This window comes from Aulostomus chinensis, chromosome 1, assembly GCF_037954235.1.
Source record: "Aulostomus chinensis isolate RoL2024-O1b breed Wild chromosome 1, RoL_Achi_v1.0, whole genome shotgun sequence".
Classification (NCBI taxonomy): Eukaryota; Metazoa; Chordata; class Actinopteri; order Syngnathiformes; family Aulostomidae; genus Aulostomus; species Aulostomus chinensis.
In genome coordinates this window covers 58,139,541-58,153,651 of record NC_141320.1, presented here as the reverse complement: position 1 = coordinate 58,153,651, position 14,111 = coordinate 58,139,541, and the positions used below count along the sequence as shown (strand labels likewise).

Below are 14,111 nucleotides of genomic sequence, written 5' to 3'. Positions count from 1 at the left end.
GGGGTTGAGTGAGCAGGGCCTTACTTTGGAAAATCAAGTGTTATGATAATAATCTGATTAACAGCTCTTGTACAACAGTTATGACATCACATATATTTTATGTGATGTCATATATGGTATATGACAACACACAACACATATGATGTCATATGTTATGTGTTGTCACACAACACATGACATCATATATGTTGTGTGACATCACAACACATATGACATCACATAACACCACATATATGTTATGTTATGTGATATATGGTATATGACAACACATATGACATCATATATGTTATGTGACATCACATAACATATGACATCATATATGTTATGTGATGTCATATGTTATGTGATGTCACACAACACATATGATATCATATATGTTATGTGACATCACATAACATATGACATCACATAACATCACATATATGTTATGTTATGTGATGTCATATATGGTATATGACAACACACAACACATATGACATCATATATGTTATGTGACATCACATAACATATGACATCACATAACATATATGATGTCATATGTTATGTGATGTCACACAACACATATGACATCATATATGTTATGTGACATCACATAACATATGACATCATATATGTTATGTGATGTCGACATCACATATACATTGTATGACATCACATAACATATATAACATCACATATGACATCACATATATGTTATGTTATGACATCATATATGTTATGTGACATCACATAACATCACATATATGTTATGTGATGTCCTAACTGTATATGGAACATTTTTCATGTCCTAAACACCTTTTAAAACACATTATATGATCTTGCTCTGCACCTGAAGAAATACATAGTATAAATACATGAAATACTGTTAAATTGTACTTTTAAATTGGACTGTTTTCATGGTGAAAGCCAACACCCAATGTTGCAACAGTCCCCCGTTGAACAGAAAGGTCAGTAACTTTGTAATTAGAACCTCTCGTAAAACAAAAAGGAACAAAATATGGGGTGTCAATATGGCAGAAAGAGAGAATAAAAAATACGGTTCTGCGGTGATAAAATCAGTTTAATAAAGATTCTCCTCAAAGACGTAATCAGGCCATGTTTGCGTTGGTGGCTGGAAGAACTTTTAACAAACCAGTGGTTTGTACTGAATCATATCAAACTTTTTCCCAACAATAATTTGAGTAAAAAAAATGCTTTCACGGGAACTATGAGATGAAAATTTCTTTTTTTTTTAACATTCTGAATTTTGACATCATTAAAAATTGCTTGGTTGAAGAATATGATGTCATATGACTGAAAATAAAACATAAAACACAGATAAATTTAAAAATGTGAAATAAAAACGTAATAACCATGGCAACAGGCACTGTTTTTAGCGTTATCGTTCACTCAAGTCCTAAAAAAAATTTTCAGTTTACAAAATGGGGAGAAAAATAATGGAACCCAGAGTTACAACTTTTAATGTATGGCGTATAATCTCTTAGCTGTGAGGTCATCAATGCCATTCAGATACACCAATCAGCATCAAGGCCCGCCCACCCTCAGCCTGTCGGTGATAGAGACAAAATACGTACAGAAGGAGGATCGTAGTTCCAACAAATAGCTTTAGTTCAGAACTACGGAGAGTAAAATAGCACAATTAATACTTATAAAATCTAGAAAGAGATAATAATCTGAGTGAGGCCTTGTTATGAAGTGTTGTAGCTGTTAGCTTTGATAAATATAGGATTTAGCATTAGCATTAGCAGGTTATCAGATCGTATTTGTGATACAAACTGTAGGAACAGTGACTACTTTTACGTGGATGTCAATGAATTGACTGTTGAATTTATTCTAAATAAGATAATATTTGAATGTATGTGTTTCCTATTGAATATACTGAACAGGTAACAGCCTGACTAATTTCTGACGACGCCAGCTAACGCTATACGTCTGAGTTTCCTTCTGAAAATTCGACCCGGAAGACCTCGGCGTCATAAAGCAGTTTGACTGTCATCGAATGATCTTCATAATTCACCTCAATTATAAAACTAAGATTATAAAAATCCCCACATCTTAGTTTATGAGCTCCTGAGCTCCGTATTGCAGCCCTAAAACTAGCCAGGTCCTGAACACCATCCGGCAGCTCAACTTTGGCGCTATGAGTTTGACGTAACATGCTGGATTATTCAAGAAATCTATTTATTACAAGTAAAACTATGGGAGTTACATTACATTGCAGTATTAGCTTTTAGCTGCTGAGTCCGAGCCATTTCCTTTGATAAGTTTGTCCGAGTTTTTATCCACATTTACGTTAGCAGAAGGCTAACAGGAAATAGCCATGTTCCGGCCTGTTCTCACGACGGTTCATCCAAAGAAAGGGGGACATATCAGAAAACAAAGAGGTCTTATTATATATTAAAACTTATCAGAAGGCTGGAAATGAAATTAAAAACCTGCAATTTATGTGCTGGATATAAATAAAGCCGCTTGTCAGGAAAATTATAATGAAATTCATATGCAAAACTCCTCAATCATGTTGCCGTTTTCAGAAATGTCCAAATATTCCTTTACAGCACAGTAAAGGCCGTATTTGAGATTATATTCATTACATTTGTTTCTATTTTTTATTTTTAATATTCACATTTGAATTACAAGTGTTATTTGTCAACCCGACGAACAAATACTGGCGATAATCGAGTGTAATTTGCAGCAGTAATCTGTGCAGTGCAACTGGCTCTGCCATTTTGTCTTGAAATCAGAAATGAATTTCATGAGCTACTTTTTGTGTTATTCGCAACAAAAAAAGAAAGTTATACATAAAGATACAGTAGATTATTGTGTGACCCAACCCGTGAGCCCTCACATACACGTATAAACACACACACACACACACACACACACACACACAGATAAGTACACCAGCCATAATGTGTTTCACTGCCTATAAAATGTCTTTTTCTGTAGTATTATTATTATTATTATGGTTAATCTATCCGCCATTTTCTGAGGTTGCTGTCTATTCATGATGCGCTCTAATTCTGCCACCATCTTTCGTCTCTTCACTTTATTTGATTCGTTTTGCAACGTCCAAATAGGCGAATTCGATCTCCTTCTCCGCCGGGCAGGTGCTGGTGAACTCCTCCCTCTGGTAGGCACGGTTCAGATACCGCCACACCCCCGTCATCTCTGCCGGGATCTCAAAGCCTCTGTACTTCTTGGCTACAACCTGGAATGAGGAAATACGCGTCATTTAAAGGGCAAAATCCACTTCTATGTCTCGTATTTAGAACCCTCTGCGTGACGACATGTCAGTCAGTGGACCTTCAGGATGTGAAGCTTGGGCAGCAGGTTGCAGTCGGCCAGGGTGAGCTCCGGCCCGTCCAGGAAGCTCCTGGTGGACTCGGGCAGGTCTCCCGAAGCATTGCCGTCGATTTCGGCGGGCAGCGGGGTCCTGAGGAAGTCATCGAGACGCCGCAGAGACTTCAGCAAGGCTTTCTCTAAGGCTGCCGATTAAATAGCGCGGATGCAAAGGGGAAAAAAAAAAGAGGATTGTTGAGGGAGATAGATGCAAATAAAAATTTGCACCCCTATGGGTGTCTTTTTTTCCCGATTTTTTGTTTGTTTGTGTGTGTGTGGCGTGACTGTGTTTTTTTAGTCTGGTTCCTACAGCTCATAAATTGTTTCATGTGTTTTAACTTTTTTAAATTTTAATACAGCATTTAACTTCAGAATATTTTCCTTCCCCATTCACTTCCGTTTAACACGAGTGCTCCATTCAATGCAATGAAGCTTTATTGACACAATTTGTCAGACCACGTTAGCGATCGATAGCGAGTGGACAAAAAGCCACAAAAAAGACAGCGACCGAAAGGGACAAAAACAAGCCTTGAAAATTTTGGCTTTACAAAAAAAAATTAAACCAACAGCATCCAGCACGGCGAAAGCTGACGACACCGGCTGCGGGCTGGGCACCAGTGCTGCTCCTGGATCCGGGAGAGCAGACTTAAATAACAACGTTAGCTCGGCTAACGTTACCAGTGCCACCAGTGAGGAAGGTAAACTCACTGGTGGCACTGGTTTATTTTTTAAAATTGGGGTCCATTTTTAAACTCTCATAACATTGAATGACACACAAATAAAACAAATATTGATGGTAAAGACTAGAGTAAGACTGAATAAGGGCATCACACAACAGTTCAATGCTACTGTTAATTTTAAAATAGATGTATCCTCTAAAACTGGCTTCAAATGGTGACAATTTAGGGAGAAAAAGTGCCAAGTTTTTTAAAAGGGACCCCAATTTAGACACCAAATGGAGAGCTATGGGGGCCAATTTTTTTCCGGCGGCCCCCGTAGCTCTCTGGGTATAATTCCACCCCTGATTTAGAGCCTTGAGGCTATCTGCTAGCTGCCAGCAAACATCCTACACGAATACATTTTTTTTGCCGCTTAAAGGCAACACAAGTTGGAAACAAACTGACAAATTATTGCTTTGTGAAGCGGACACAGGCAACAAGCACCGCTCGTACAGCTACGAAAAACCTGCTTATTTACGCATCCAGCAGAAATCACGCGCAACCTCCATTGCCCTCCCCCACCCCAAAAAAAAAGACATTTCAAACGTGTATTTCCCTTTTAAAAAAATGGCCAAAGCAGCTATTAAGGAACACGTTGGTGAGCCGACTGCATTTAAATCGACTTGTGTGATTTAAAAATTAAAATATAAGCTGTTGTCTATAAACTCGCCATGAAATGTTTTATGAATCTAATAAATTAAACAAAGCGTGCGTGTTTTTTGTTTCCCTCTCACCCTCGTTGGTGTCCTTCCTCGGGTTCTTGATGTAAGCGGAGAATTTGGCGAAAATGTCGATGCCGGCTGTGTTGGCTTCAGGATGTTTGGAAGCCAGTTTGGGGTATCTGGGGTTAAAGGTTAGATTCAGATGAAGGAGGTCAAAATCTGCAAATGATATTCATATTTTTTTTTTCGTGTGTGTGTGTGTGTGTGTGTGTGTGTGTATGTGTGTATATATACCGTGGCGGTATCAGTTTCTCCTCCAGAAACTCTTCTATCTTATTCACATCGACCTTGACCTCACCGTTAAAGGTCATAAAAGGAGGGTTGGTGCCGGGAGCGAGGTCCTGCAGGTCAGCTGGTTTCCTAGCAACAGGAAAAGCATCAATAACACATCAGTTTTCTATTTAAAAAAACAAAAAAAACTCAAGAAACTTGAAACCGTTGTCGCCTGGAGACGCCGTTTGCGTCGTTACCGTTTGAGGTCGACGGTGGTGACGTTGAAGATGACGCCCTTCAGCCACAAGATCATAAAGAGTCTCTGGGAGAAGGGACAGTTACCGAGGCTCTCGCCGTTGCTCCCCGCCTGCACACACACACGGACGCAGAAATGAGATAAGACCCAAAAGACAAGGAAAACTATCCCCCAAAAAAATCTGAGCTGAGCTTCCCCTTCAGACTAAACTTAGACCGAGGCTCCTCTTTTTAGTTTTATTTCTGGGAGCCCATATAGGGTTATATATATATATAGGGTTATTCAATCCCATACACAGGCAACATTTTTAGCTAATCTAGCTTAAAATGTCATTACCAAATACATAGAAGTTGTGTTTCTGACTCTTGGAAAGTACAAAAAAACAGTAAAAAATACAAATAAATTCATTCCAAAAAAAAAAAAAAAAATCCCCTTCACCCACTTCAGGCTGTTTGTACGATGACCTTTTCATAGCTATTAGCCTTGTTCCCGCCGTGCACTTGCAGCATCTCTGCTTTACAAAAACTGCGACGCGTACCGCTCGTACCAACATATTCACGGGATTTTATCCCCGAACGCGAAAGAAAATCCCCCTCGGGTGAATTAAAAAAAACAAAACATCTGTCGTCGGGCGAAAAGAGAGGTTTCAAGGTCAGGAAGAGGAACAGGAAACTGGTTTTACTGGTCAACTAAAGCACGCGACGACCTGAAGACCTGGAATCTAGTAATTCGGGTAGCTGCTTGATTTCTCTCCAACTTTAATAAAACATAAACTAGAATCGATAACCTGTAGGAAATAATCCATAAAAGCGCAGAAGGTCCTAAAATCTCGGAATCGTGACGATATAATCTGACGAGAGACACCTTCTGATTTATTTAACAGGTTTTTGTAAGATTTTATCAGGTATTTCATCACATCAAAACAAACATTCAGTGTGGATGTTTGTTCGTTTTTAGTTTTTCTAGTTTTTTTTTTTTTTAAAAGTTGGATTTAAAAGAGCTTCTTAAATACTTTAATTTAATACAATTCCAGCATGAACATGAGGGACACATTTAAAAACTCCGTGATGGGTTTTGACTTTTCAACAAAGTGTTCCCACGGGAGGGAGTTGAGGATCATTTTCAGATTAAAATGCGCAAAGGATACTTTTTTTTTTTTTTTAAAGACGTTAAAACGCGATATTAATTCAATTTCAAGTCTTTTCGGGAATGTCTTACCTTGACAAACAACTCAATAGTCGGAAAACCCAGTTTTTGAACGGCGATGTTGCACCAGGACATGGTGAACGGTGCAGATCGGCATTATAAACGGATGAGCGCTGGATGGAAAAACTGGCGAGGCTTCTTCAAAAACTCTAGGATCCGAGTTTCTCAGCCCCGCGACACAGAAAAGATGTTTGAGCTCATCGTAAATGTTGTCCTGCTGAGTTGTTCCATTTCCAGTGGTTTCCAAACAGCTGTCAGACCTCTGACTGTCTGTCCATCCAACTGCTGCCTGGACTCTCTCTCTCTCTCTCTCTCTCTCTCTCTCTCTCCCTCTCTCCCTCCATCTCAACACAACCTGAGTGAGGACTCAAACATCTGTTCACATCAAGGTTGCAGTTGTAGATGCATTTAATGTTTTTTTCGGCCTTCTCATTAAATATCATGCTGATTCTTTAATGTGTGTGTGTGTGTGTGTGTGTGTGTGTGTGTGTGACATTCAAAGGGACAGAACAGATGTCCTTCATATCTCAGAGGCTTGTGGGTGGTAATGGAATCTCTGTTCCATTGCGAACACATTCTCACAGTGTATCCAGTGTGTGTGTGTGTGTGTGTGTGTGTGTGTGCGCGTGCGCGCGTGCATGCGTGTGTAACCACAGAGATGGAGAGATGTCTTCACACCCACGGCGCTTCATTTGTTTTCTCTCTTTTCCTCGTTTCATTTTGGACCAAAAATTTCAGAGAAAAACAGATTTCATAATTCGCGGTCATGAAACAACAAGAATTCAAAAAAAAATTGTTTTTATTAATTTAATCCAGCGCGTTGTTCCGCCTCTGGATTTTACCTTTGTTTTCATCATAATTTACTCCGCTGAATTACACACATGCTTCACATTCCATCTCAACCACAGCGTATTATTCCGCTAATTAATCCATGTATCCGGTCTGTGACCATATATGGAGGTATAATATGATTCGGACCAAATAATCTAGATTATCTGGAGATTTGATATTGTAACTAGACCGTCGATGACTACGGGATTAACCATTTCGCCTCGCTGGTGAGTCGCATTTAATAAAATACCATAAAATGATCCTTTGCGATTTAGTTGGAAGGAACCGAGTGTATTTGTTCACGAGTTGAAACACTGATTTCTGTTTCCTGGATTCAAAAAAAAAAAAAAAAAAAAAAAAGATCCAATCCAACATATTCCCTGACTGTTGTGCGTGAGATTAGATAATTGTGGTTTTATTGACAGGTTTGTTTGCGCATGAACAGTCTACATTCTTGAAAACGCCGCGGTACCGGTTTTCCGATTCTTTGATAACGAATCAGATTGAAAATGTATGAAATAATCCCATAGGTATTTAACAGGAAGTGGGACACGTGACCAGCGGGCCTCTGCCGTAGGCTGGTGTGTATAAAGGCCATGCAGTAGTGTGTTATTTACAGCACAAGTGTGCCCAGAGCAGCAAACAGCAGGGTAATCAGCTTATTGCGGTGAGAATGTCGCGATTAACCCCTCGTGCTGCCACTGGCATTGTTGATATTCATTAAAACTTGGTTCTTGAAGTGAAATTCCTAAATGTTCTGCCGGTCTGTCGCCGTCATGGCAACATTTTCCAGATATTTATTGACTAGGTGGCTGAATTTAAACATTTCAATCCCTCTGAACCTCCAGAACCTCCGCAATATTCCAGTCGACCTCAGTCTGAGCTGCCAGCCGCAACAAAGGCGGCTATTGTTGGAATATGAGCTCCCGCCGAGAACAGGTTGGTCGTGCACGAAGTGGCTCTCGGATATTAGCGCATATTTCAAGGCATTAAACTTCTCTGCTCTCAGTGAGCCGCGCGCTTTTATCGTCACCTCAGAGAGTTAAAAAAAAAGGGGGGGGGGGAGGGGGGAAAAAAATCCACCTGAATACGGAGATTAAAGCTGAAGATGGTTTGTTTTTATACGCGTGTTGGTTTGCATGCATGAGGCAGCGCAGGATCCCGAGCCTGATGGATTAGAATATCACTGTCCTAATGGGATAAGCAGATCTAGATCACTGTATCATGGACACACACACACACACACACACACACACACACACACACACACACACACACACTACACTATATAACTTAATGATTTGAGTATTTTGACACCAACCCATGAAGGCAGCCTTATGTGGACCGGAGACAAAATGGTAGAAGATGTTCCGGAGGTTTCCCACGAAGCTCTTGTTTTATACTTTTTCAAACATGGCATGAAGTGAATGACATCAGTAACGTTTTGATCCTGTTCTTTAATCTCTTATTTGTTAAAAAATACATGTACAAAAATATGTATCTTCTCTTCCTGTAAAACCTAATCAAACACTTGCTGACTGGACATGGATTGTGAAAGAAGTGGCTGAGTTGTTGGCTAGATTATAATAAATATCATCGTGACACCTCCGTGAAATGATTTCTGTCACTTTCACCGTTCTACCCTATTTAGTCTGGCGATACCTAGAAAGTCGGAAAGGAACTTAATATTTGCATTTAAGATCACGGAATATTATTTTGACAGTTCTACCCTTTTCACACTGAAAAACGCGTGTCAATGCGGGTTTTTGGACCCGCGTTTGCTCGGCATTTGGGGCGCATTCAAGCTTCCAGGAGACCCGGGTCTGAACTCCCCCTGTGACGGCTGCATGCCTGTGTTGTTCTCTCTCGTACGTCATCGTGCTGACAACGTCATCATTTCACATAAACGTGCGCCGGAACACTGAGAGGTAAACAAACGACAACGTGGACGTCGCCGAGTCGAACGTTAGCGTTGTCGTTGCGTGCATTGCAATGATGTCTCTTTAACAAAGCGTACAAACTCGCAGCGGGTTGGAAAATGTCTGAGCGCTAATGCAGCGAAGGAGGATGGGGTTTTTGGCGAGTCTGGAAGGGAGCCGAAGAAGCTACAGGCGAAGTCTGACAGGCGGCACAGTGACAAAATCAGGATGCGACAGGAAGGTCGCGTGAAACCTGAGACGACGCGGGTTGCCTTTTTCACACTGCAGGCGAGCCGAGCCGAGCCGCTAAACACCAGGGTCAATTGGCGAGTTGATCGGCGCGGGACGAAATGCCGAGTCAGCCCTTTCAGAGTGACCGAAAACCCGCTTTGACCCGTGTTTTTGGTGCAGTGTGAAAGGGGTATCAGATTTAAAGGTGCGAGGATCTTGTTTGTGGTAGATCTCATGAGCTTTCGTCTGCCGCCAGAAACGGCGCAATATTTCCAGAACTCAAAGTCATCCAAACATTGCAGTAATCTATTGTGCTACAACAATGCATCTACACACATTGGATGATAAAGAAAGCGTGTGACGCGAGCTAACGGAAAAAAAAAAACAGCTACAGAAAAAAATATGCCGCCAGTAGGCTGCAGAAATTATGGCTAACAAGATTGGCGCGGTGACGTCATGTTGTACTGCTGCTGCTTTGGTTCCAGTCTTTATCTTTCAGCCAATAAATCTTGCTATACATCCATTTTTTAATTCATAAGTACATTGAAACAGTTTTTGTTGTTGTTGTTGTTTAACCCTGCGTAATTAACTGTGTGTGTTCGTGTGTTACTGGTGTTTACCTTTACGTAGAGCGAGATCTCATAGTTCTGGTCCTGGGATTCCGTGCTGTTGTTGCGCCCAGGGGGCAAAGAGCTCTCCACCATTCTATGCGAGATCAACTTCACCTCCTCTTTCTTCTCCTCCCTCACTTCTTCCCGCTGGGGGAAGTACGAGCGGCCATCTTCCAGCAGCACCACCCTCTTCTTCTTCACCTGCTCGTCTCTCTTTTTGGGGAGGGATTCGTCTTTGATGACTGATTTCAGCTCCTTTATCCAGTCCTCCTTCCTCGGTGGGCTTTTGTTCTCAGTCCACTGCTCTTTTATCGCCGGTTCTTTTTTCCCCTTCTCACATTCCCAGATGTCTTTTTTCAGAGGCCTCAAATCTTTCTTCCAGTCTTTAAATTCTGGACCTCTATCTTGTTCTGGTTCATCTTTTTTAATCCACGCGTTATCTTTTTTCCTGGGCGACAGCACTCTGGACGTTTCACATACATCCTTCCTTGACGGCTGGGCCTCGTGACACAAGATTCCGTTCTCCATGGCTTTCTTTAGTTCTTTTACTCTTCCGTTTATATCCAACTCTACCGCTAGGTTCTCATCTTTTGGCTTCTCATCTTTAATTTCCTCCACTTTTTCATTCTTTTGCTTCCCCTCCTTTTCTTTACTCAGTCCAACTTCCTCCGTTTCTTGCTCTCTGTGTTCTTCTTCTTTAGCTTCAACTAGGCCGTCCTCAGAAGGGGCCGGAATGGTGGCGGCCTTTTGTTCTGCATGTTCTTTACTTGGAATCTCTTCTATCTCTTTGTGTTCTGTGCTTGGACTCTCTTCTATGTCTTTGTGTTCTGTGCTTTGACCCTCTTCTATCTCCTTGAATTCTGTATTTGGACCCTCTTCTATTTCTTGAAATTCTGCACTTGGACTCTCCTTGATGTCTTCAGGTTCTGGTCTTGGACTCTCCTCTATCTGTTCAAGTTCTAGACTCAAACTCTCACCTAGACCTCTCCTCAGACTGTCCTCCATCTCATCCAGTCCTCTACCTTGACTCCCCTCTACATCTTTCAATTCTTCACCTGGACTCTCCTCTATTTCACCACTCAGACACTTCTCTACCTCTTTGGGTTCCTTGTTCTGACTCTCCTCTACCTCTTCTGGTTCCATGTTCTGACTCTCCTCCACCTCTTCCAGTTCCTTGTTTTGACTGTCCTCCACCTCTTCTGGTTCCTTGTTCTGACTCGCCTCTACCTTTTCCGGTTCCTTGTTCTGACTGTCCTCCACCTCTTCCGGTTCCTTGTTCTGACTCTCCTCTACCTTTTCCGGTTCCTTGTTCTGACTCGCCTCTACCTTTTCCGGTTCCTTGTTCTGACTCTCCTCCACCTCTTCCAGTTCCTTGTTGTGATACTCCTCTACCTCTTCGGGTTCTTTATTCTGACTCTCCTCCACCTCTTCCAGTTCCTTGTTCTGATCCTCCTCTACCTCTTCAGGTTCCTTTTTCTGACTCTCCCCTACCTCTTCCGGTTCCTTGTTCTGATTCTCGTCTTCCGGTTCCTTGTTCTGACTCTCTTCAGGTTCCTTGTTCTGACTCCCTTCGGGTTCCTTGTTCTGACTCTCCTCTACCTCTTCAGGTTCCTTGTTCTCCTCTACCTCTTCAATCTCATCATCTAAAACAGTCACCGGTTCCTCCACCATATCCTCCTCTTCTCCTACTTCTTCCTCATCTTCTCTTTCTCTCTCCACCTGCTTCCACACCATGTCTCCCTCGTCTGTCCCTCCCTCTTTTAGAAGGTATGAGAGGTGTTCTAACAGATCAGCTCCCCCTGATATGAGCTCTCCTCCTGGGATGTCCGCTCCAGCTGCACCCCCTACCTCAGCTCCACAAACCTCCACCAGCTGCTGCATAAGCACATCTTGGCTTGTACCTACAGGAACTTCCTCTATACACAGTAGTTCTGGTTCTGGAGGAGCTGCTGCGGCCTGAGCAACCATGTCCTCCTGTATTTGTAGAACTCTTCCTCCATGCTCTTCCTCACTCATGAGCTCTTTGGCAGCATCATCACCTGTCGCTCCCTCCTCCTCCTCATCCAACACTGTCACGGCATTAACCCCAACTTCCTCCTCTTGTTTCTCGACCTCTCCTATCTCCATTTCTTCTGTCTGTTCTGCAAAAGGTGCTGGTTCTTTTTCAGTCTCACGTTCTTCACCGAAAACATGATCAGACGTTGCAACCCGACTCACCTCCTGCCACCTCGTGTTATCGGAGGCTTCCTGTCCACCAGGTTCTGGCATTCCTTCCTCGTCGTCTTTGACTGATATGGATACATCAAGAGGTACGACACCGTCACGGGTTGGACAGAGATCCTCTTGAACATGGAGCTGCTCGTCCACCCCGGGAGTAACGGGGCTGACTTCCATCATTTGATCCTCGCCGTCTGCGGGCAGCTTAGCAGCCGCTGTGTTGTCCGACGACTGTGAACCTTGGTGGGACTCTTGTGAACTAGAACCTGAGTCCTGAACACCGTGTCCACCATCAGTTGAGAATACAAGTTTTTCTTCTTCAAATTCTTCGAGACCTTCTTCTGTTTTGTCGTCTGAGTCTCCATTTGCTTCCTCTACCTCCAAATTCTTTTCTTCTTCTTCTTCTTCTAAACTGCTCTTACGTAGTATCTGCGGTTTTTCTTTCTCAAGTTCTACAAAGTTACATGGATCTTCTGGCACCGTGGCCTTGTCAGCTAACGCTGTATCCCCACACTCCTCCATTCTAACCTGTTCATCTCTCGCTCCATTCTCTTCAGCTCCCACCTCTTCTCCCTCTTCGTTCTCCTCCTCGCTTTGTCCCCCTCCTCCCTCCTTCAATGGCGTTACTTCATTTGGTAACAGGGGCACTTGGATAATCCTCACACCCTCCCTTTCACCTCGCTCTTCACTTTCTCCCTCGGTTTCTCTCCTGCCTGCTTCGGCGGTCATCAAAACATCTTCCCCTACCTCCTCCGCTAGTTCCACCTCCTCATCTTCTTCTTCTCCACCCTCGCCGTGTTCTCCTATCTGTGTATTCACATCCGAACAAAACGCAACCGGGCTGTGAACAATGGTACCATTAGTAAGATCTGGATTTGGGCAAGAGCCTGATTGCGCCATTGGGGAAGAAGAAAGAAACAACTGGTTGCTAAAGAGGAGTGTGCAGTTCTGGGATAGGTCAGGTTCCTCCAATGTCCCAGTATTCCAGGAGAGACCCAATAGGAATTCCAAACGTATCTAACACTGAAGAAAGATTTCCAGGTTTGGTCCAAAGGGGATCCCTGATGGTTTCTGGGGTCAAACGATTCCAGAGCAGGTCTAAAACAATCCTGTTTCTTCAGTCACAAGGTGACGCAACGCGTGTAATTGTGCAAGTTCCAGTTATCCTGAAAATTGTGAAGAGAAGGCTAGGACTTTAAGATGAGTCCAGTTTTCCAGGATAAATCCAAAACAGATATGATTTGGGTTTTTTAAAAGCTCTGACGATCAAGAACGGCTTGAAGGATTCTACAGGAAGACCTACAGTTCCACGCAGAGGAAAAGAAGTCCAGATTCTTCTACTCCAAAAATACAAGATGTTAGTTTCAGGCAAAACATGTTAGGGTTTCCAAGTTTCCAAGTGCACATACCTTTAGTTCTTGACTCTCAAAATCAGTACTGCACCTTAAGTACTTTGATACAACAATAAGTACTCTCTCTCTCTCTCTCTCTCTCTCTCTCTCTCTCTCTCTCTCAGGATTAAATCATGCCTGATCCCCACATGACCAGAGGCTTAAACCCGGCTGCCACCCAGGGACCAGCACGACTTGTGGTGAAGGAACTCACACACACACACACACACACACACACACACACACACACACACACACACACACACACACACACACACACACACTCACACACACACACACACACACACACACACACACACTCACACATATTTTTCCTTTTTATATTCTTACACTATACATGTCTAGCTGTGCTATGTGCTGTAAATAAAACAGAACTAAATGAAAGAGCTCTAAGTTCATTAGCATTAATTCTCCCCAACATGAATATTCTAGCAT

At 42.5% G+C, this 14,111-nt stretch overlaps 1 protein-coding gene across 3 annotated transcripts; it reads right to left on the bottom strand.

Annotated features, from left to right (window-relative positions):
• Positions 1 to 778: 778 nt before the first annotated feature.
• On the bottom strand, positions 779 to 13,745 carry LOC147272431 (chloride intracellular channel protein 4). Of its 3 annotated transcripts, none has more exons than XM_086216650.1 (6): positions 10,057 to 13,745; positions 5,251 to 5,360; positions 5,015 to 5,140; positions 4,793 to 4,899; positions 3,304 to 3,485; positions 779 to 3,208 (listed from the first exon to the last, which is right to left on the bottom strand). In XM_086216650.1, exons 1-6 carry the CDS (start codon positions 13,162 to 13,164, stop codon positions 3,047 to 3,049), a joined length of 3,795 nt encoding a protein of 1,264 aa, XP_086072776.1. In that variant the 5' UTR covers positions 13,165 to 13,745; the 3' UTR covers positions 779 to 3,046. The 3 variants fall into 3 exon arrangements, with proteins under 3 accessions (XP_086072776.1, XP_086072943.1, XP_086072861.1); XM_086216817.1 differs by lacking the exon at positions 10,057 to 13,745 and adding an exon at positions 6,468 to 6,708 and having other exon boundaries at positions 790 to 3,208; XM_086216735.1 differs by lacking the exon at positions 10,057 to 13,745 and adding an exon at positions 5,586 to 5,672 and having other exon boundaries at positions 790 to 3,208.
• Between the last annotated feature and the right edge of the window lie 366 nt (positions 13,746 to 14,111).